Source organism: Patagioenas fasciata, chromosome 1 (assembly GCF_037038585.1).
Source record: "Patagioenas fasciata isolate bPatFas1 chromosome 1, bPatFas1.hap1, whole genome shotgun sequence".
NCBI classification, from domain to species: Eukaryota; Metazoa; Chordata; class Aves; order Columbiformes; family Columbidae; genus Patagioenas; species Patagioenas fasciata.
Genome location: NC_092520.1, coordinates 128,853,742 through 128,875,846, shown reverse-complemented (window position 1 = coordinate 128,875,846; position 22,105 = coordinate 128,853,742). Strand labels below are relative to the sequence as shown.

At 45.2% G+C, this 22,105-nt stretch overlaps 1 protein-coding gene across 3 annotated transcripts; it reads right to left on the bottom strand.

The window, feature by feature from the left end:
- Window positions 1-6,066: 6,066 nt before the first annotated feature.
- PEX5 (peroxisomal biogenesis factor 5) lies at window positions 6,067-17,577 on the bottom strand. Of its 3 annotated transcripts, XM_065849852.2 has the most exons (16): window positions 17,349-17,576; window positions 16,569-16,759; window positions 16,015-16,050; window positions 15,711-15,843; window positions 14,885-15,019; window positions 13,645-13,750; window positions 12,375-12,465; window positions 11,927-12,043; window positions 11,454-11,546; window positions 11,170-11,289; window positions 10,493-10,636; window positions 8,534-8,604; window positions 8,173-8,388; window positions 7,867-8,032; window positions 7,536-7,693; window positions 6,067-7,165 (listed from the first exon to the last, which is right to left on the bottom strand). In XM_065849852.2, the coding sequence occupies exons 2-16, from the start codon at window positions 16,716-16,718 to the stop codon at window positions 6,964-6,966; spliced, it is 1,938 nt and encodes a 645-aa protein (XP_065705924.1). In that variant the 5' UTR covers window positions 16,719-16,759; window positions 17,349-17,576; the 3' UTR covers window positions 6,067-6,963. The 3 variants fall into 3 exon arrangements, with proteins under 3 accessions (XP_065705924.1, XP_065705941.1, XP_065705933.1); XM_065849869.2 differs by lacking the exon at window positions 11,927-12,043 and having other exon boundaries at window positions 17,349-17,577; XM_065849861.2 differs by lacking the exon at window positions 17,349-17,576 and having other exon boundaries at window positions 16,569-17,043.
- Between the last annotated feature and the right edge of the window lie 4,528 nt (window positions 17,578-22,105).

Below are 22,105 nucleotides of genomic sequence, written 5' to 3'. Positions count from 1 at the left end.
CACCAAAGGGAGGAAAGTTTGGAAAAACAGGGACTTAAACAGCATAAAATAGAATGGATTCATGCTACCATTGAACAACGTTCATTCTTCTTAGATTGCTAGTATGTTTTACTCATGAAATTATTTAGTTGTGTTTCTGGAAAAAAAAAAAAACAAAAACAAAAACAAAAACTAACATATATAGACGTAATTCAGGACAAACTAAACATTCTCATCTTTCTTGGCACCGGCATACTCAGGAAAGGCCTTTAGACAAATGCACGAGCCATGAAGGCAACACAAAGGGTGAGTCTGAGTGTGTTTCCACTGCGCTACGGAGTGACGGGGGCAACAGCAAACTTCTACATGCCCCGCTCCTCTCCACAGCGCACCAAAGCTCACAGTAAGGCTTTTCATGGCACTAGAGAAAATCAAAAGGTGATAGAGGTGGGATGTGTTGACACAAAAGCTTGGCAAAGGATTTTTGTTTAAACACTCCTAAGTTCACCGAAAGAAGTGAGCTCCTGGTTCTCAAGACCATCTTTTGTGGTATTATCGGAATTGAAAACTAAATTAATTTCAGTTGCAGCGATTAGAAACGATGCACACCAGGACGCAGACAAAGATGCAGGTACAGACAGAGATCCTGTTCAGGAAGGGGCACAGAGCTGGGCAGAGCAAAGAGCTGAGCCAGGCTGTAGCCCTCTTTATTGGCCATTGACTGTTTATAGGATTTACAGATACAGGCCTGGACTAAGATGTTATATAAGATGTTTTTCCAATAATTCTTATTAAAAACACACCACACTCATGTTATGTTTGTTTCACTTGTGTTGCCACTCATTCACAGAACAGGCCAAAGGACATTCACACATCATATATATGGGAGCGCTTTTCTGACCCAAGATATCATTCTCACTGGCCTGGGCTATCACTTCTTACACTCATAAAAAAACATACTTCTGTATAATCTGCCCAAAGTCCTTTCGCTGGAACTGCACATCCTGTTATTCCCACATTCAGTGTCTCACATCTCATTTATATAGTACTTTAGGAACAAGGAAGCAGGCCACTGAACACAGCAGAATACCACAGGGTGAGAGTAGGAGTTTGAGATTGGAAATATTTATGATTTAGGGGTTTTTTCTTAGTTAGTTTTTCTTATGGCATATTACTTTAGCCAAATTTCCCCACACCCCCCTGCTGCAGATATAGCAGCATCTCAAAATTCAGGAAAGGAAATGTGTGACAAAAGCAAAAACAAAAAGAAGAAAACTCAAAAAGGGAAAACCTTTCTTCTTTTGCTCTCAGCAGACAAAAAGCAGAAGAATCAACAAGACAAACAAAGAACACCCGGAATCTTTGAAAATGTGCAGAACTACATTATGGGGAAAAAAAAAAAAAATTTTGAACAGATGAAGCTTTTTTGTGATTTGGAGCAAAAATTACAAAGATTTTTTTTCATAGAATTAGGTAGTTTTTGTTTGGTTGGGTTTTTCTTATGAGGCTTAATAGTGAACTTTTTTTTTTGTTCTCCCACAGAAAAAATTCCAAATACATCAAGGCTCTTCTGTATTTATTTACTTTTCTTTCCTCTGTGGTTAGCTTCTTCTTCATGGTACTGCTGGATTCTATTTTCCACTAGACTGCAGGATGTTAAAACAATTTCACTTAAGGCTGTGGATATCATGTATGCATCCACCACACAGTTCTGGAAAAGGTAAAATGGCAGAAAATTCAAATTAACAAACAAACTCCTTCCCTCTCCAGATCCTCTTGTGTTCCCACACTTCACCACAGTGAATACACCAGTTTGTAACTCAATAATCACACGTCTCTTTTGCCTTATTTTAAAATAATGGGGTAAAAAAGTAACAACACACATGAACTGCATCTCTCCAGTTCCCAATTGCTATTTTGTCTGGTAGTTGTGGACTCAAGGGAGCAGCACACTGGTTTGTATTGGAGAGGGTTATGTGGTTGGGGAAGGTGGCTTTTCAAGTCTTATTATCCTGGTAGTTGTTAGGGCTGGTCAAGTAATTCTCCATCACAAAGAGGAAATATCTTTCTCACTTTTGGTTCTGAGACGTCTGTTTCTCAAACAAAACAGCCCCCAAAACTACAACACGGGAACATGCAACTGGACCACAGAACCCCAAACTGCAAACAGCCTACCCACTAATAAATATATTCACTGCCAGACCCTTGAAGGAAAAAAGAGACTTCCTTTTTTGCCTGGTATCTCACACAAACTCCCATTTTTTTTGTTTCTCTCTGTTTGCTGCTGTGTTTTACTGCACTCTCCAATTGCCAGTGCTCAGTAAAGTGAACAACGCTGCTTTTTCAGCAAAGACTAAAAGAGGGACAATAGTGCCCAATTGGATGAGTGCTGCACATCCACTCACAGCACTGGGAGTGAGCTCCACAATAGATGTGATGAAAGAGAGGCAGAGCAAACATGGAGTGACAAAAGCCTTTTAAGTCCCATTTGACAAGAAACAGAAGCCAGAAATAAAAGAGAAGAGCTTTCCTAACTATTCTTTCCCAAAGTCTCCCCTTCCCAGACAAAGGGACAGGTAACAAACTCTGAATAATTGTTTTACCTCAAAATGGCAGAAATCCAACTGGGCTGCTTTCTGCCCCTTGGTTTAACAAATGTGCAAATGGGTTTCCATGGCATGGTTGCTAAGCTGGAATCTGCAAAGCTCCTCCAGCTCACAAGAGCCACACATTCAGAAAACGCATCCAGCATTTCCTTTCTCTCATGATTATTTAGGAGGTTGTGCTCCTATACCCTTCAGTGACCTGGTCCTCAACTCAACACTAGGTTTCATTTCTGCTTCAGAAATGCAAGAGAAAAACTGAAAAGTTTCAAGAAAACCTACCCATCCGGCATCAGATTTTCAGGGGATCTCTGTACCTACAACTCTTCCTAAAGTCACGGACAGTTACAGAGTTTTAAGGTTTCAAATCAGGCAGTACCCGACAATGCTTTGCCATACTAAGCAGAACAGTGAATGGTGAAAGGTTTCTCCTTGTCTTTTGTGGAAGCAAGGAAGCACGCACTTAGGTGAACAAGAGACCACCATATGGTGAGCCAGAGTTTGCTCTGACAAAGTGGCCTGTCCTTGCTGCTGCTGCTAGTGAGAGATCTGCTGTGCCGTTTTCAGCCCTTCCTCAGGAGCAGAGATTCCTGGCAAAAGGTTTCTGAGCATCAGGGACTGATTCAGAGGAAGAAAGAGGCATGGTGTTTGTGGTCAGGGCCCCAAGGCAGGCTAAGGTACGAGGGAAATATTTGCAGTGCAGTAAAAGTAGAAAAGATACAGGAGAATGTGGTACAGTGGTAGGGAAAGGGGTCCCCCTGGGAAGAAGTGGACTGTACTAAACCATCTTATTTACAAAGGAGACACTGAAGAAGGGAGCACGAGAGATTAATAGAAGTATACGAGGGTGACCTCCAAAATCAATTATTTGCTATGCCTTACAGTACCAGAAGTAGGAGACCACAAAGGAAGAGGTAGCAGGCTTAAAACTAAAGAAAACACTTGGATATCTAAATACAGTTCTCTTGTCAGACATTGTAGACATCAAAAGCACCCACTGGTTTTAAAGTCAACAGGACACAGGCAGAGAATAAACTCAAAGGCCATTAAACAAATATACTGATGCAACCCAGACTCCTGGAGAATCTGGGAAAGCATTTGCTATGTGCTTGCCATGAATAACCACTCTTTCCATGAATACCCACTTCATGTCGCCACCCCCAAGCATTCCTCTGAAGAAGGATTGGTCTGAGTCCCTTCTGAACTGGAAAGACTTCAACACACACAGGCAAAAGAGGTAGGAGCATGGGACCAAAAAAAAAAAAAAAAAAGGAAATCTGGGGATTTTAACTCAAGAAAACCCAGAACCATGAGGCTCAGCAGCTCAAGATAAGGAAACTGCAGCGGTAAAGCAGAGTATACAACCACCTTCTTGACAAGTATGGAAGCTAATGACGAGCACTGCAGCTAGAGGTATAAGGATCTCAAAGCATAAATTTTCATTTGCTGGTATGTCCCAGTTGAGTGTTGGGTAAGTTCAACACCAAAAGAGACAAGAGATTCTGAGACTTCTTGGGGCCTTAAGCAGTAAATAAATAAATCACTGAAAGAAGTAATACAGCAGAAATACAGCAACAAATGTGGGTGGAAGAACATGTACCCTTGCCTTTGACCACATGTCCAGCACCCTATGAAAGATCTAGTTTGTGTCCTGTGATGCCCATGGATTTGGTGAAGAATGAAGAAGGGCTAGGGTCCCTCAAATACTTTCAGTGGTGATAGGCCCTGCCATTGTTTTATACATTGTCGAAAGTACAAGAAGGGAACGTACAAAAACTGCAGAGCACAATCATTTATAAGGCCCTCAGCTATTTGATCCAGCATTCAAGTCAGGCCTGTTCTGACCATGGGGTTGGATTAAGGACCTCCAAACGTTCCTGCCTGCCTTATCTTTCTGCGAATCTAAAATGCCCAGTACCTGCTACCCACCCCTGCTGTCCATCAGGGCTTCACAATAGATGTGGCTGGAAATGCACACTAGACCCTGCTACTTCCCTCACTTCAAGAGGAGGATCAGGATACTTAATGACCTTCAGTGCAAGCCTGATTCAGAGATGACCAGAGATAAAGTGGCAGAGGGCAGGCAAAAGGTATGAACTGGCACTAGAATACAGATATGATGGGCCAGCAGCTGTTCCCTGCAACACCGCTTCATTCCTAAAGACAATCCTTAACAGGACGAAGTTAGATATGGTGTGGACAGAGGCAGCCCAATTTTCACTCAGCTCTGCGAGACTAAATAGGGACTCCTGTCTAGGTCAAGATCTGGCCTTAGCAAAGGTAGCACAGATGCTATGAGATGGAGGGAGGGAAGGAAGCGAGAACAATTTACAGGGAGAGAGGACGAACAATGACCGCCATTCTAGCTACAGGGACAGGAAGGGATGTGTTATAAGGAAGGACAGGAAGCACAAAGTCAGGAGACTAAGTAAATGGCAAGGCAAACGGAGACAACTAGGACACCAAGGAGAGGAAAGGCATTAATGGCACTTGGGGATGACAAAAAGTGAAGGCCAAGCAGTGGTAATAGGAGCAAGAACACAGAGCAATGTGATGCAGCAAAGAGGCAAGGGAAATTGGTGGTGAGAGGGACAGCATAGAACTGGAGAAGGGAAAACATCTGGACCGCAGGTGAGGAACAGCATAGGCACTAACGTTTTCTTCTGTTGAGCAGAGAAGAATCTGACAGAAGGATTGAGATCAGTAAAAAACAAAAGTCACATGTCTGACCGGGGGCAACATGTGTGACCAGGACACAGAAGCAGTGCTTTCCTTCCTTTTAGATAGCAGAAGCAGCTAATTGTTCTGCATGCATTAAAGCAATTGCAGAACAGTGAATGCGGGTTTCAGTGCCACAGTGCTGGATGGGAGACACAGGGGAAGCTAGAGCTCAGAAAACAAACAGCAAGAACTATTCTCTGCACATACTTTCTGCTCTTGATTGTTGCAGTAGTGAGAGATAAACAAGCCTCTGAGATAGAGGTATGAAGAAACAGGTGCCTGGGACAAGAGGATGGATTAAGTGCTCCCTGTCTAAGCCCCTGGTCTTGACTATTGAAACAGTCAGGTTCCTCAAAGAGGTGACAAAATGTAACAGAACAACCGTCACTGCAGGTGGCAAGAAAATGAAAAAGAATGCTTCACTGACACTTAAACCTAAGCAAGGAGGAAAAAAACCAACCCAAAACAAACACACACAAACAGAACCAAAACCACACACACACAAAACAAACAAACAGACACACACAAAACAAAGAGAGCTTTTGGTACAGGGAAGTTCTTCTACTGGTTCACAGAACTGAAGCCTGAGGTTACACCAAAATGAGGTCCTTTAACCTTTATTTGCATATGGGCTACCAACGAAACAAAACCTGGCTCAAAAGGGATGACAAAAACTGAGAGAGACTCTGACCTATCTTTTGAAAACCCCAGAGATGAGCATTACTCAATGCATGCAGCTCCAGAGGCACAGAGGAAGAGGTCATTTTGGCAATTTTAATTCTCCCCTTTTATTATACAAAATACTTTACAATTAAAAAACATTTTCCCCAATAGAATCATATACAGATATTTATAATTAACAAGATCCAGTTGCAGACAAGATGGAAACTTCTGCACAAAGGAAAAACAATAAGAGATTATCAAGCGAAAATTAAGACTTCACCCCTTCCCCACCATATTCCGGGAGGGGAGGTTACACTTTAGACTTTTATTCCTATCACATTCCCTCAGGAATGAATTCTGGGATATCCTCCTATTCTGACAAGCTAAGGGCCTCCACCTGTGTTCCTAGCATAATACTCCACTCTCTGAAGGTTCATTAAGAGACACTGAGAAACTAGCATCTGGCTGTACCGTGAAGTTACTAGTACCCCGAAAAAGGGACTGCTGACCCCAGTTTTCCCTGGCAACCCACATATACACACATGCAAGCACATACATGGGGGAAGCATGCTCAAAACCCAGAATTTTTCACCCTTGCACCAAATGGCAATCCCACCCCACCAAAGCAACCTTCACTCAAGAGGCTTCCAGCAGGTAATCCCTGCAGAATGATCTCATAGCCAAGCTGGGCATTACTGCAAATGCAGCCTGGCAGAAGGGCTGGATGGTGCTGTCTTCCCCACTTTGATCATCTGCCTACCAGCAGAGTGTCTGTCGGTCAGCCATGGAAGTAACATGAACCGCTCAGAGACACTCAGGCCACAACAGACAGGTAGGGGAAGTTGCACACTTAGTGGAGGTCCTTGAAAAAACAGTTTCCAATGATCATCCCTACCACAGCAGAGACATGCGTGAACCCTAGTGAACACTTTCTCCCTAAGGAAGTTCACTGCTGGGCTGAGCCAACTCTGCACTCGCAGGGAAGCCCATCCCAGAATCACTGCTGGAGGCCAAATGCCTGAAGCAGTGTGGGAAGATCATGGGCATCAGCTGCCCCATACAAGTCACTCTGCCCCAGCATAGAGAGGGCCATGCGGAGGGTGCTCCAGATGTTATCGGACATAGCGCCTTGCTGCCCCCGTGGACCTCTGCTCTTCTGCTGCATGTGCAAAGCCTCTAAGAAGTGCTCCACAGCCTCACTGTCAATAAGAGAACAGACACAGGTTTACTGGATAATGTGGTACATCTCATACTCCCTCCCCCATTTGCTTCTGAAGTACTTCCACTCCAAAACAGTTTCCTCCTCTTCACAAGGTCCTGACTTACTCCAGAACCATTAACAATCTCCTTTCTACCCTCTTAACAGGAACTGAAGTCCAGATGGCCTCCACTCCAAGTGCATCTGCTTGATATTTTTTTCTCAGAGCAGAGTCTCCACATTCACTCTGCTCTCCTATGCCAAGGGAAGGCTACGGGCAAAGCACGGCACTGCCCCAGTCACCTATCAGTTTCCCCCATAAACACAGGTACGCTCATGAGTCTCAGCAGATCTGCCCATCCTATGCTCACCGGTGAGCACCTAAGTTGATGCAACTGATGCCCAAGTTGTAGCGAGAGCGGATATATCCTGGCTGGAGCTCCAGTGCCCGTCGATACGCAGCCACAGCTTCCTCACTCCGATTCCCATTGGCCAGGGTGGCACCAAGCTTGTTCCATAGAAGATGGTCCTGGAAGAGCAAGCCGAGAGAAAGGGCTGAAATAAACTGGATCTTTTAAAGCTTCAAGTCAACCCTCCCTTCACCATGTGTCTGTCTTATTCTTCCACTTCAATAAAAGTAGCACCTCCACCCAAACCTTCACATCTCCAGGTATCTCCAGCAACCAGTCTGCCCTTTCTTACATTGGGGCGCACACTGAGCGCAGCACTGAAGCAATCCACAGCCTTCTCGTACTCGCCACTAAGGTTGAAAAGGACACCCAGGCCACACTGAACATCAGGATCCACGGTCGAGGGGTTGCTGCGCACAGCTGCTAAGAAAAGCTCTTTTACCTCCATGAACAGCGAGCTGGAAAAGCACAGAAAAAGGATACCAGTGTACTGTCAAGAGAGCTGGCCTTGGGTTGCTACCTCCGCTCCTGCCTGAACCAGTCACAACCCTCCAAGAAGTCTTTCAGCTGAAGGCCCTGATTTGTCACCCTAACTCACTCAGACAGCAGGGAACCTAGGACACGCTTGGAAGGCCCCAGGTTTGCTCCCGAGACACTCTCCTCCGGTTCCTTCTCCAGCAGGTGGGCATAGTCTGGTTTATGGCGTAACCAGTCTCGCAGGGTCTCACACGCCTGCTTCTGCAAGGACTCATTAGTGAAGCTGACCGCTAAAGCCATAAGTGCTGTCAAGTTCCCAGGCTGCAGTTCCAAGCACCTGAAGGTCAAAGAAAAGTAAACACAGTTCCCAGACACAGGAGGTAACATAATCAAGGTAGAGTACACCGTGCAAGCCATATGATCCTTGTGGCACTATGCACTAAACAAAGAGCCATGCTCAGAAGCTCTTCTGCAACACTCACCGTCTAAGGGCACTGATTGCCAAAAGCTCCTGTTCATTCTCTGCTTGGGTGGTTCCCAAATATTGCCAGGCCTGGAGAAGACAGAGATACAGAAAGACATACTTCTTCATATCCAGAGAAAAAGATCAGCTGATAAACCACAGACACCGATTAAATTCACCATATTATCCCACACATTTTTAGAGCAAGACCAAATATAGGTAAGTATACCCATTAGCCACAGATATAAGTTTCTTTCAGAAGACATATATACACTTTATGGCACATAGGTCCTAAAGGACAATAAAACTGGTGTTGTTACAGTGAAACAAAGTGAATGTCTACATGGAGATCTACCATAAGGCCACTGTTGGCAGTTTTATACTCTTAAGTCACAGAATCTCCACTTCTGTGGTCAAAATGCAAAGGAAGGAGGGAAAAGCAGATCTCATTTCCCTAGAACAAAATGGCAAAGTGGCAGTGCTAATAATGAGACCCCCCCCAAGGCAGGTAGCTGTATATACTTGTGCAGTGGTCCAGTAGCAAGTGATAATCTTGGGGAGTTGACCGACAGATGTGAAAGTACAAGTGCTGTTATTTTACCCAGTTTTCAATCATCCTCACACCAGTATATGAAAACCACTTCCATCTCCAGGCTGCTGACACAGGAAATACTTAAAGCACTAAACCGAAGTACCTGTTCACTTTATGTCAATAACCACGTCCCTTGCTCAAAAACAGGCTAGATAGTTGGCAGGACTGTCAGCATGGAAGACCAGCATTTTGAGCGTAAGTCACAAAATGTAGGATCAACTGCTTCAAGAAAATTGTTTCATTAGCAAAGATCCAGACACACTGCACAAGCCACCATAAGCAAGAGGCAATCCAGTGTCTCAAATCTCTAACGCCTCACCATATAGCTAGCTGCAACTCAAGAAGAGCTGACCCGTGATAACTACCATAGTGTTCTCCAGTTAGAAGTCTGTATTCCCAGAATCCAAGGACCTCTGTTCCAAGAGGTCACTCTCATCTACACCTCAGGAATAACAAATTAGGTATTTCCAATAATATACAATTAGCAGGGCTTGAATCAGACACATTTAGAATTCAGCATGCCCCACCCCTTAAGATTCTTCTTCCCCAGGCTGAACAAACCCAGTTCCCTCAGCCTTCCCTCTTACACCATGTATTCCAGTCCCTGAATACCTCACTTATTTCCACTGGACTTGTTCTGTTCATGGGTACTTAAGGCAAGCACTTCAGAAATGGACGACATGAGTGTATTTGCATTCTCCCTCCTGCAAATATCCACATCCTCTAACTCTGGAGAAAGGCATACAGACTATTCAATTTCACAATCCATCCCACAGAAGCTGAAGTGCTTTATGGAAATAAGTATTCAATGAAGTAGAAGCTGGAAACCTGTCTTCAGTATAAAAATAATTCTCTAACCCACAGCTTCAAACAAAAACTGTGAAGACACCCAAGCCATCTCTCTCAACCACTTGAGTTCCGTATTCTCCTGGCATCTAGACAGAAGACCTAACCAGGACCCTCCATCTAACAAGCTGCTCAGAATTAGTCCTTAATACAGAAACAGAAAGCAGTTATCATCCGCCATAAGCATCTCCAAACTTGCAATGCCAATAGACTTCTACAGAAGCAACTTAAGAGATAAGAATTCCTTGTCTTGGCTTCATGCATAGTCTCGCATGCTCCAAAGATTTTGCACAGCTTTGGTCCAGAGCCTCTACACTTTTTGTAACTGACCTTAGTCATAAACCTTCTTGCTCACAGTCCTCCTGGGGATTTACATACATCAGCTACCTACTCAGAGCCACAGAAAAACTACACGTTTTCATACACTCTGCACAGTTAACACTGAAGTGAGTTTTCTAAACACAGCTTAACATTTCACAAATGAAGGATCCAAGTAGCAAGACACCTAGCCAAGGCCTGTTATCTCTGCTCTTCACTCACCTCCATATGATCTGGCTTCTGTTGCACTGCAGCTTCAAAGAGCAAGACAGCATTGGGGAGGTCACCTTCCTGCAAGCACTTCCGCCCCTCTTCAAATGCATCTGGGTGATCTCTCATGGGATTATCTTCCTCAAACTGGTAACCCTACCAGGGAAGGCAGACAGGGGTTCATGCTAGGAGACAGGCTTAGGGAGAAAAGCACTCTCTACAGTTCAGTACAGTCTAGTCTTGCTCAAACTGCAGACCAGCCAGCACCTTGTCCCTCTGCTAGTTTGTAGCAGATCAGAGAACAAAGGCACTTCTTCCTGCCTGCTCATTGCTGAAAAATTCCCCCAAACTAGACAGGGAATAAGTTGCAACAGAGACTAAACATATGGGGTGGGTCCTCCCAGCTTGGGGTGGGATGAAAACACTTGCACTCATTCCAAGGAATACCAGCATCAACTGGTATTTGGTCTTCCACAAGAACATCTGCAGAGAAGCACAAGTGAAAACATATTTGTTTAACCCCCAGCTGATCTGGGATGAAGATGCAAGTGACAGTAAAAGATCCATGCAAAAAGGAATCCTAGCAGCATTTCAGGCCTGTGGAGCTCACCTGCAAGGCAGATATACTGCCAGTTTCCTCAAGGCAGCCCATCACAGTGCTAGGACTGAAAGATCCTGTTCTCTATTACCTTGTCATATGATGAGGAGCTGAGGTCTTCATAATCAGAGAGCCAAGGGTGAGCCTCTGCATCCCTCTTGGCCATCTCCTCCCATTCTGCCTGGAGTTTGTCCCAGAAATCCACATCTGACTGAAGGGAGAAGAGAATGTGAATAGTGTAACCCAACCATAAACTGAGTCCAATACACACCCCAGAGAACAACCTCTTAAATGTTTCTAGCCCTCCTCACAGCATGCAAAGGAGACAGGTAACCCTCAGCTGGTACCCCAGCCCAATTCCTCCATCAGCTTTACCTCCACAGCAGTCTTTGCCTGCTCAAATTCCGTATCAAGAGTTGACATGTTCCCAGATCGTGCAAACTGATCCACCCAGGCATCGGATGCCCCCTGGGAGTTTGGAAAGAGAAGTACACCTTTCTTTTTAGAATTTGGCAATGTCAGGGCACATTCCAAACCAGCAGGAGGGTCTGTGATGACCCCTCCTCCCCATCAGCAAGAACTGACGGCCTGTAGAGTGGAAGAGAGTTCATTTGGATATTCCTTTTCCCCCAGGTGCTATGGAAGAAACCTTACACCGCATAAATAGCTTCCCAACTTCTGACTAGATTCTGCTAAGAAGAGCCCAGCAGTCCCTCCCTTGCCTCCCCCAGCCTAGTCATTAGTAGAGCACTGCTGAAAGTTGAACTTGCCATTCTCTATCAGTCCCAGACCGCACACTGTTGAAAAAAGCTCTCCTCCTTCAGAGCACATACGGCTGGGGCTCCTACCTGCTGCTGTATAAACTCAGCTGCCCATTGCTCTGCCTGATCTTGGTCTCTGTGGGTCACCTGATTAGCTTCGATCGATACCCTCCCATCTCCGATCTGGCAGACAAACTTTAGGAACTGTGGCAGAGAAATGAAACAAGGGTGGAGCTGGGCAGATGTTTTGCCAACAAGCCCTCCACCCATGCCCCTCTCCTTCGCTAAGAGGACTTCTCTCTGCAAAGTGAGCACAAAAGGCCCAAAAAGGTGGAGGTCAAGACTTCACCAATCATGTGGCAGACATGGATAATATCTAGAGTGAATGGTAGGGGTTCAGCTTCCAATAACCAGGGAAGAAACGGAATGCAGGACAACAAGAGGCTTTATTTCTTTACTGTCTTCCCCCTTCCCAATTCCCCACACCCTTTACTCATGCTAGATATCTGCCAACACCAGTCAGGGAATTTCTCACCTCAGAATTCTTGAGTTTTGGATCATCCACTTTAGAGAGGAAATCACTAACAGTTTTCTTAAGATCATCCTCAGGTTGATATTCCTCATACCTGTGTTCAGAGGCAGTAAAAGGGATTATCTTACAACAGGCAACCATGGATTCTTTCACTTACAACAGTCTACACAATGGGCCAGACAACAGTATGGAGGGATACAACCCTCCCCACACCCTGCAAAGTCTCTGGGGTTCTCTTAAGTGACTCAGTACTTTTATCCATCCATCTACAAAAAATTAAAAGTGCTACTAAGTTAACTGACTGACAAAAACAGTAGCAAAATTAAACAATTACAGTGACAGCACAGTTCTGAAGAACAGTCTGGACTCCTTGGCAAGGATTCTATCAGACACTGCAAGTTTCAGCACTACCAAAACCAAGTTCACATATCTAGGAACAAAGAAAGTAGGTCATGCTCATGGAAGGGGAACAACATCTTGGAAATGTATCAGCTCCACAGAGGATTGAGGGCTTATAGCAAGCACACAACTCAATGTGTTGTCTAGCTTACAGCAGGATAAGAGTAGTCCCAGGTGTTATCACTATACTCAGTCTTGGTGAAGTCTTTGGAACTGGTGGCAATAACATACATATTTGCAGAAAGGTCTCAGAAAAGGCAAGAGCCATGAGGAAGGAAAACACAAATATGCAAAATCTCTTTGAGGGAAAAAAATCTAAGCAGCACAAACTGCTTGCTTCTTTAATTGAAAAGCTTGACTGTAGTCAGCAAGTACCTATACAGAGAAGATCCATAGCAGTAGACTGGTTCCTCAGTCTACAACACAAAAGCACATTAAAATAATGTCTGGAAGGCTGAATCTAGAAATACACACAGGAAAGGCCGAATGTGGTTTGTGGGATAAGGAGAATAAAGTGGTGAAAGTTTACAACTAGTAGAGTCTAGTCCTTAAGATCTCTAACTCTAAAAAAGCATCTGTTGTGGAAAAACGTTCTGCTCCTGAAATAATTTTAAGGAGCTTCACATTAGGCATGAGATTAAGTTAGCCTACATGATCACAATATCTTCCTGGAACTAGAAAATAGAAAAGCTAAGATCTCTTAAAAACTTCAGTCTGCAAGCATTGTTTCCCCCTTTCTCTGAAACCAAAGGCCTGAGAACATCAATCTAGGTTAAATGACTGAAAAGCATTCAGACCATAGCAGATTTTCTATCACACATCCAAACTTCACCCACCCAAGCAGCAATAACTAGCCTTGAGAAGACAGACTCACCATTTATCTGCCAAAGACTGGTCTTCTAAGTCCCCAAGCCACAGTTTCTCCTCTGACTGCTCTAGGTATTCTTCTGCCCACTTGGCAGGAGACACAGACAGCGGATCTGCATAGGACATTAGGAAGAATGGGGAAAACAGTAAAACAGGCAGATCATCATTCAGATTAGCTTCACATTTTGCTCTCTCCACTTTACACAGTTAGCTAACATACAGAGAAGACCTCTTCAAAGAAATATTCTTTACACCTGTTTCTTCTAACTTTCTTTATTCTGATAAAAAAAAAAAAAAATCAAGCCTTAGGTTCAGACTGTGTATTAATACAGATGTCACTATGGCATCCATAACCTTATGACTTTCTCCTTTAATTCCACAATATTTTCATCTGCTCCATGTAGGGTACAATGTAGGTCAAGAAAATCAGCAATGCATTACAAGTCTCTGTCAAAAGCACAGCCAACAAAGCACTAGGTTTTCTCAGAACTTTCACGAAAACCTTTGTAAATGCTGCTTTATATCCCCAGAAGCTTAAAGAGTGAAGGTCAAAGGATGAGACTATCTGGTTCTCTACAGTGGCCACTCCTGGAGAAGGGAATAGCATCTACTTAAATCTTACTCATAACTTCCAGATTGGGTCATGGATGACAACAGGACTCCATTCCAGCCCCAGCTCTATACACAATGCAGGATGGCTTTTCAGAGAAACTACTGGCTTGTTTGAAATGAAGAGCTTAACCTTTGTGCCAGAAACATTGACTTTGCACATTTCCAACATGCAACATCCCTCTACCTCCATGAAATGGACAAAAAGTATTTCACCAAAGCACACTAAGTAATATTCACATTTGTACCAAAGGCAAATATAGCCTTAAGAGAGGGAATTACAGAATATGTACGCAAGAAGCAGTACTAGGCCATCTCCAGAATTTGAATTATTTGAATCAAAATAACTCGTATAAAAACAGTTTGAATAGCCTGCTTCTCCTAAGTTCTCCAAGTAACCTAAGCTAAAAACAAAAGACCCTTACACCTGAATAAAAGCTACCACACCACATTGTTCAAAATTTGGCGAAGCCATCACAAAGCAGCATCACCTACCACCTCCTCGTTAAAGCTGCTACAGTAAATACTGACTACTCAGTCAAAAGCATTACTCCAATTTCACATTCAGTAACATTCCACATTACACAGGCATGTGACTGAGCAACATCTTGACCATAATTCCAAAAGGGACCCTTTACCTGTCACTTCAGCAATGAACTCCTGTGACCAGTCAGCCTCATTGTAATCTGAAGAGACATCACCAGCACTATCTGCTGCAGCCAAGAATTCCTGGGTCCAGTTTTCAGACAGTGCCAGGGCTGCAACACCTGGAGCTACAAGAAGAAAAAACAGAAGTGAGTATTGGAGCACTCAAAGGCATCATTTAAGTGTTCCAGGCCAGTCTTCATCCTGTCTGGTCTTTCTCCTTGTTAGAATAAAAGCACAGAAAGATTCCACTTGGAAGGAATCTCTGGAGGTTGCTACTGTTCTCACAGCAGGTCAACACTAAAGCTAGAGATCAGTTTGCTCAGGGAATTCATTAGGTAACTTCTGAACTTGTCCAAGGCTAGCAATTATCCAGTCTCCCCAGGCACCTGCTCCAGTACTGAACCACCCTCAAAGGGAAGAAATGTTTCCTTACTTCTAGTCAGTTCCCCTTTCTGCAAGTTGTGTCCATTGCACCCCATCCTCTTCCTATGTATCATTGTGAAGATCCTGGCTGTGACTGCTGAAGAAAGCAACACTCCATCCCCCCCACCTTCCCCTTAAGATTCCTCTTCACCAGGCTGAACAAACCCAGTTCCCTCAGCCTTTCCTCTTACACCATGTATTCCTGTCCCTGACAACTTACTGATTTCCACTGGACTTGTTCCAGTATGGCAGTGTACTGGAAGGCCCAAATCTGGTAAACAATACTCCAGATACAATCTCACAAGTGGTGAATAGATTGGAACCACACTGCTAGGAGCTCCATCATAACTCCAAGATATTTTCCAGCTCTCCAGCTCCTCTAGTTTCCCTCACCTCGCTGAGGGGCCTGTCGGAAGCTTGACTGTTCAATCTCTTGCATCTCAGCCAACAGGTCATCCATCTTAAATGTCTGGGGTGCACGCGACAGTAAAGGTGCATTCTGCTCTTGCAGGAACTCTCCAACCAGCTGACATAGAAGGATTACAAACATAGCAAAGAAGATGGAATAGGCAAAGCCACGGAGCATGGGAAAAACAAATGGGCTTGTCAGAAGGAAATATTAATATCAGATAAGGGGAAAAACAGCAAACAGTGTTGATGAGAAAAGTAGTCAGGAGATCCATCAATCTAGTCTTACCTCATCTTCAGTGGCTACTCCCAGTGGTTTGGATACCTACAAGAAATAGTGGGCAATTACCCCAACAGCTTTGATTCCATATCCCTCTCCACACACACCCTGTGACCCGCTCAGTTTACACCTTTCTTTTCCTTGAGTGTAGGCTGTCAGCATTTTCTTGCAGTAGCTGCCTGCTTATGTAGAAACTAAAGGAGCAGTAATAAGTTAAGTGATACTGTCCAACCCCCCATGCCACCACTTTCTGGGTTAGGGTCTGTGACGGTAAAGAATACAGCTTACCACAGCCATCAACATATTCTGAGTGCCCATAAATGCAGCTTCCACAAACAGGCCCTCACCTCACAATGCCGCAGGACAAATCGAGTAACCCTGTGATCCCTTTCCCCATAAAAAAAAGGCAACACTGCACTTATCTGTACCCACAGACCCCTCATACTGCTCACCCCACACCCCCCTTCAGCCAGTGCACCCCTATCCCATGCTGACCTACCCAGACACGGGCAGGCCCCACATCCAGCCCCAGCTCAGTAAGCAGAGCAACCAATGACACTCACGGCTGCAGGTCCGGGAGCCCCAGGGGGCCAGGCCAGTGGGCCCTGAAGTCCTTCCTGCCGCAAGGCTTTGTCCTGGGTGAAGTGGCCGGCCAGTTTCATGAGTGGGTTGGAGCCCCCACATTCTGGTTCCACCAGCTCCCTCATGGCCATGGCGCCAGTCAGGGAGGGAGCCAAAGCCCGCCGGGCTGCACCTGGCCCCGGGGCGGTACATACAGCGGGTGAACGCGACACGGAGTGACCAACTACCGGGAACGCGCGGTGCCGGGCCCCGACTCAACTGTCACCCACCAGCCCCCCCTCCCCTGCGGGCCTGGGAGCCTGCCGCGGGACACCAGACAACTCCAGTCATGCCGCCAGAACGCCAGCTCGCCCGCCGACTCCCAGAGCAGCCGAGCGTAGGCCGGGCAGGCACAATTAGCGTAGCCAGGAAAAGCCTCCGCCTCCCGCCGCCCCGGGGAGCGGGACCCCATGGGCCAGGAGCAGGATCTCCCTGAGCTCGCTCTGCCCTGCCCCAGCCCTCCCGCCGCCGGCCCGGCCCGAGGGATCTCCCTGAGCTCTCTCTGCCCTGCCCCAGCCCTCCCGCCGCCGGCCCGGCCCGGGAGAGGACACCCGTTCTCCAGGACGCAAGGCCGCGGCCTCCCCAATGAGTCCCGCGCCCCCGCTGCCCCTCCCGCCAGCCGCCCGGACAGCAGGACCCCTGCCCTGCCCCGGCACTCCCCACTCCAGGCACGCAGAAGCGGGGGCCGAGAGGGGCTCAACAACAATTCCCCCACACCGTACCTGGCACTACCGGAGCTCACAAGGCTCACGGTGCGGGGGGGCGGGGCCGGCTCTTAAAGGGAGAGCCGCACCAGAGCGCCTTAAAGGGCCAGACTCCCTTAGGCTGCCAGCGTCTGAAGACCTGTCCCTGTCCGGCTTCGGCCCCAGCCCGGCCTCTCGAGTCCCTCCCGCGGCCCGTGGGGCAGAAACACGAGACATATTGATGCAGCTGGAGCTGCGCCCGGGCGGCTTCAGCTCTTCAGGGTGCAGCTATGGGGGCGGTACTGGCGCTTCTCCCTGGCACCGCCCGCCGCCCGGCCCTGTGCTTCTGATCGCTGCAGGGCCGCCGGTCTCTCTCCGCCCTTCTCCCGCAGCTCCTGGGCTGGTTCCTGAGCCGTGTGGTCCCGCGCTGGCCTAGCACCGCTGGCGGAGAGGACAGGCACGGCAGCACTGGAGCAAAGCGGCGTGTATATTGTGTGTGCATATACTGCATCAATATGCATAATGAAAACGAGTTTTGAACTAACAGTAGCTGCAGCCTGCCCTACAGCAGGTTATGGGTTTCTGGCCCGAGGAGACAGTCATTGTAAAGGCACGTGGAGAATGAGAGATTCTTGTAGTAGTTGTGAATGGCCCACATGCACCTGGCTGGTGGACGGCTACTTAAGTATTTGCTTTGGCATCACTAAAATGTTGCAGCTGGTGGTAATGGGTTAAAAGTGCCTGTGTCTAACTGAAAAGTATGTGATAGCTCCAGATAAGCCATAGAAATGTCAACTCCTTTACAGTTTTCATCCTTCTACACGTGTGATTCCAAAGGAAGAGCAAGCCACCTGGAAAATCAGAGTTCATTTCTATATAGCTTGTAAGAGAATGGCAAAAGCAAAAAGAGGGGTTTGCATGAGGTGAACTGCCTCCTGTGACATTAGGGTGCTAGAAATACACTGGTTTTAGAATCAAATCCCATCTTCTCCTTTTCAAAAGGAATATGTTCCTATGCAGGGTCCTTTCCAGACTTACCAGATACAGGTTATCTACCCAAAGGTGATGTCTAGTGCTGTTTAGACACTATTCTTTGGCAGTATGTCTTCTTTACTACTCTCTTTATGGCTTTGAAACGAATATGACATCTACAGCACATTCTGTGCTAGCAAGTAGTATGGCTCAATAGGAGAAAATCATTAGGAGTCACAGAGTCAGGGCTGGAAATCCAGCATACACTCCAAACATGTTTGGGGAACATTACTTTGGATTATGTCTTCCCTGGTCCCATGGACTGCCCACCAATTAGTAGTGGATGTGCATGAGGTATGCTCATCTGTATAGCACACCTACTAGCTCAGTGCCACCTGAAAGATGTCTAGTTTGCACACCAAGACTGTTCTGCAGTAAAAACCAAAGCCCAGCAAGCAGGGATCACTGGAAGATTCACTTTGAAACCTTCAGATATCCATTCAGGTACTGAAGTAGAAGCACCCTACATCTGGCAGGCAGCTGCATTAAGATGGCAACACTGGAAAATACATTTACAGAACCATTCTTACACATGGAGACTAAGGCTACACATGCTTCGTAACACTGGCACAATACATTCCACTCTTCAAGATGTCTGCCTTATGATACTGCTCCCTACTTGCCTGTAAATTGTAGTCATCCTGGGACTAGGAGTGCACTAACCCAACCCTTCCAGAATGAAGCCCCTGGAATGACAAACAAGATTAACCCACTATTACCAGATGCAATCCTGTATATACTCAGTGTGATAAGGGTTAGCAAGAGCACCTGAAGACAGAGAGAAAGGGAAGAAGCTTTTGACAGAATCCTGAATTATGTTCAAGCAGAACAGATGAACAGTGTGTTGTCCCAAAAAACAGGGTTCTTTACTCAGTGTGCATAGAAATGAGCCCAATTTACCACACAGAGATGAGATATTGTATTTATTACAGAGTTGCGCAAGTCTGGATGCTGGAATAAAGACAGCATTCCAGCAAGAAAAGTAAAAGGCATTATATACAAAATCTAATCACTATGTTCACACCCTAAAGAACCAATTGGTTAGACATTTGCATATTGCATTACATAATTCTTTTAGCGTGTAATAAGCAACATTCAGCTGAAGGACACTTTATCCAACAGTCCTGAGATTTGTGTTAAATCAAGATTCAACTAATTGAGCAGGCTTCAAAAGGTCTAAAGCTGTAAGGTCAGTAGTGTCTGTAGTTTGTGATTAGGTTTTGCAAGACACTCTTTGTTATATGAGCACATTGACCTAAAACTGAAAGGATTTCTATATCTTTAGGTTGGCAATTGCAGACAGGATTCATCCTTTTAAGTGATGACAACAAATGCTGCTCCTAGGAAAAACAATAGTCTGCACAGATACATGGAGAAGTGGAGTGTAGGCATTGAGATAAGGCATGGACAGAAATCCAAAAGCCATCAGAGACTGAGCAGTGAAGAGGTCAAGATGAAGCAGTTTTGATGTATAAACATTTGTATCAGGGTCTTGGCTTATGCTCATGACACCAATCTATGATACCAGTCCAGCCAGCCCTACTGGTTCAGGACAGGGACTCTGAAAGCCAGCTGGGTAAGAAAGTCCCCACAGTCTCCCTTCTTCAGTCTGAGCAGCAAGAATAGGCACCATGGGGAACACACCCAGGGTCATCACTGCTGCCTTCAGGGACAAGACACACTAAAGAAAAAAGGCATTATCTCTTCTCTTCCCCTCTTCTCCTGAGAAGACAGATTCTTTTCCCTGGCTCTTGACTGCCTTCAGGCTCACCATGACTCTTGCAAAACAGCAGTCATAACTGAAACAGTTCCAACACTAGGCAATCCTTTGATCTACTGAAAATGTCATAGTATCATTTGCACCAGTCTGAAAGACAGCCTGTACAAAGCTTTCAGAAAGCATCTTCCATGGCTCAGTCACAGTTTGCCATTGCCTAGGAATACCATGGGTACTGTATCACCTGAAGGTACAGAAGGGGACCTCACAGAGTGAGACTTTCTAGGTCTTTGACCCAGAGCAAAGGAGACAGAAGGAAAAGCTGGATGGCCCCCTTTATCCTTTACAGTCCCAAAAGACTCTGATTCAACTAAAGGAATCAGAAGTGGCAGTGGTGGCAGAGCATCCAGGACAGCCACAGCAATAGCTATCAGTAGATAAGTATTCTTCTGAAGTCACAGATATTTCTGTTTGCAGGTAGAAAGCAAAGGGTCTTATCTAAAGTCAGCAGGAAAAGGAGCAAAGTCAATGGACCCTTGCATGCAAAGTGTAAATATTTTGGCAGTAAGAAGTGAAACATAAGGGGGCCTCAATAACTCTTGGAGGGGTAAGAAAAGCAAAATGTAAAAGGCTATTCTAGGCTCTGCATCCACTCTGAGTTTCATGGTAGCCAAGTACTCTGCTGAAGGTCTTGGGCCTGATGGGGATCAGCGACAAAATGGAGGTCTCTGCCAAGCTATTCCCCACCCTAACTTCGTAAAATTCATTATTTCTTTCCAAGTGCAGAAGTGCACGCATGCTTTTATTAAATGGTGTTCTGCCCTTTCAGGCCATTTCTCTCATTGATCAAGACCATTTCAATACTAACTTTGTCTTCCAAACACATTGCAACCCCTCTCAGGTTAGTGTTATCTACAAATTTAATAGGCGCACTTTCTAGTCCACTGTATAAATCACTGAAGAAACTATTAATACCACACTGAGAACAGATCTCTGCAGGTCTCCTTCTTGATGATTTTCTCCAGATAGACAGTGTACCATGGAATACCTATCTTAGAATTTTCTGATCAGCATCAGACTCTGCTCACAGTGATTTCAGTAGATTCAGTTTCCCATGCTTCCTAGGTTGTTTGTAAGACTGTCAGATGAAATAGAATAAAAATCCTTACCAAAGTCAAAATATATAATATCTATTGATACATCCTTATCCACAAGGCCTGTTAGTCTACTGTGAAATATTGGTTTGACTTGTTTTTTTTTTTTTTTTTTTTGGCAAATTAAAAGTTAGAGTTGTCTACTTAATGTTCATTTGTTCCAGTTATCACACGAGGAGGCAATAAAGTAACACTGGCTAGCCAGTAATTCCTGATATAATCTTTTTAAACAGTCAATATATTTGGCCTTTTCTAGCCTTCTGAACCTCTTCATTCTCTAGAGATCTCTAAGATAACAGCTGGTTGGTCTGACATTTCTTCAGCCAGTTCTCCAGCCATCACAGGATTGATTTAGTCAAGCCTAACTGGTCTGAAAGCATTGACTCTGCCTAAGTGCTTAGAAATGTAGAATGACTTTTTGCCCACATGTCATTTGTGCTATTTAAGATATTCACCTAGCCAAAATTACAGTGAAGACAAGTGAAAAATACTTGCAACTTCTTGGTATCTTTGATCTATTTTTCCATTTCACAGACCAGAAGGCCAATCTTTTTACTAGTGTTCCCATCACTGCCCATGTAGTGACATGAACTATTGATAGTTCTTTTCTTCTCCACCATAGATAATTATTAATCTCCTCTTTGAAGTATCTTTCTAGGTGCCTGAAGTCATTTGCCATGTTTCCCTCAATTCCTACACAATGCAATTTTTTCAGTCCCCCTGCTTGGATGACCCAGGTGGGTTGTTCCCTTCTGTGGGTTCACTTTCCCACATTTGCCTATTTTGTAGAAGCATTACAAGTTTTTATTAAACCAGTCTGTTTAAGTCCAGCATAAGGAGGCTTGATGACTGCTCAGTTTTTTTGTTACATGCACTTTTTTATTTGCCAGTTG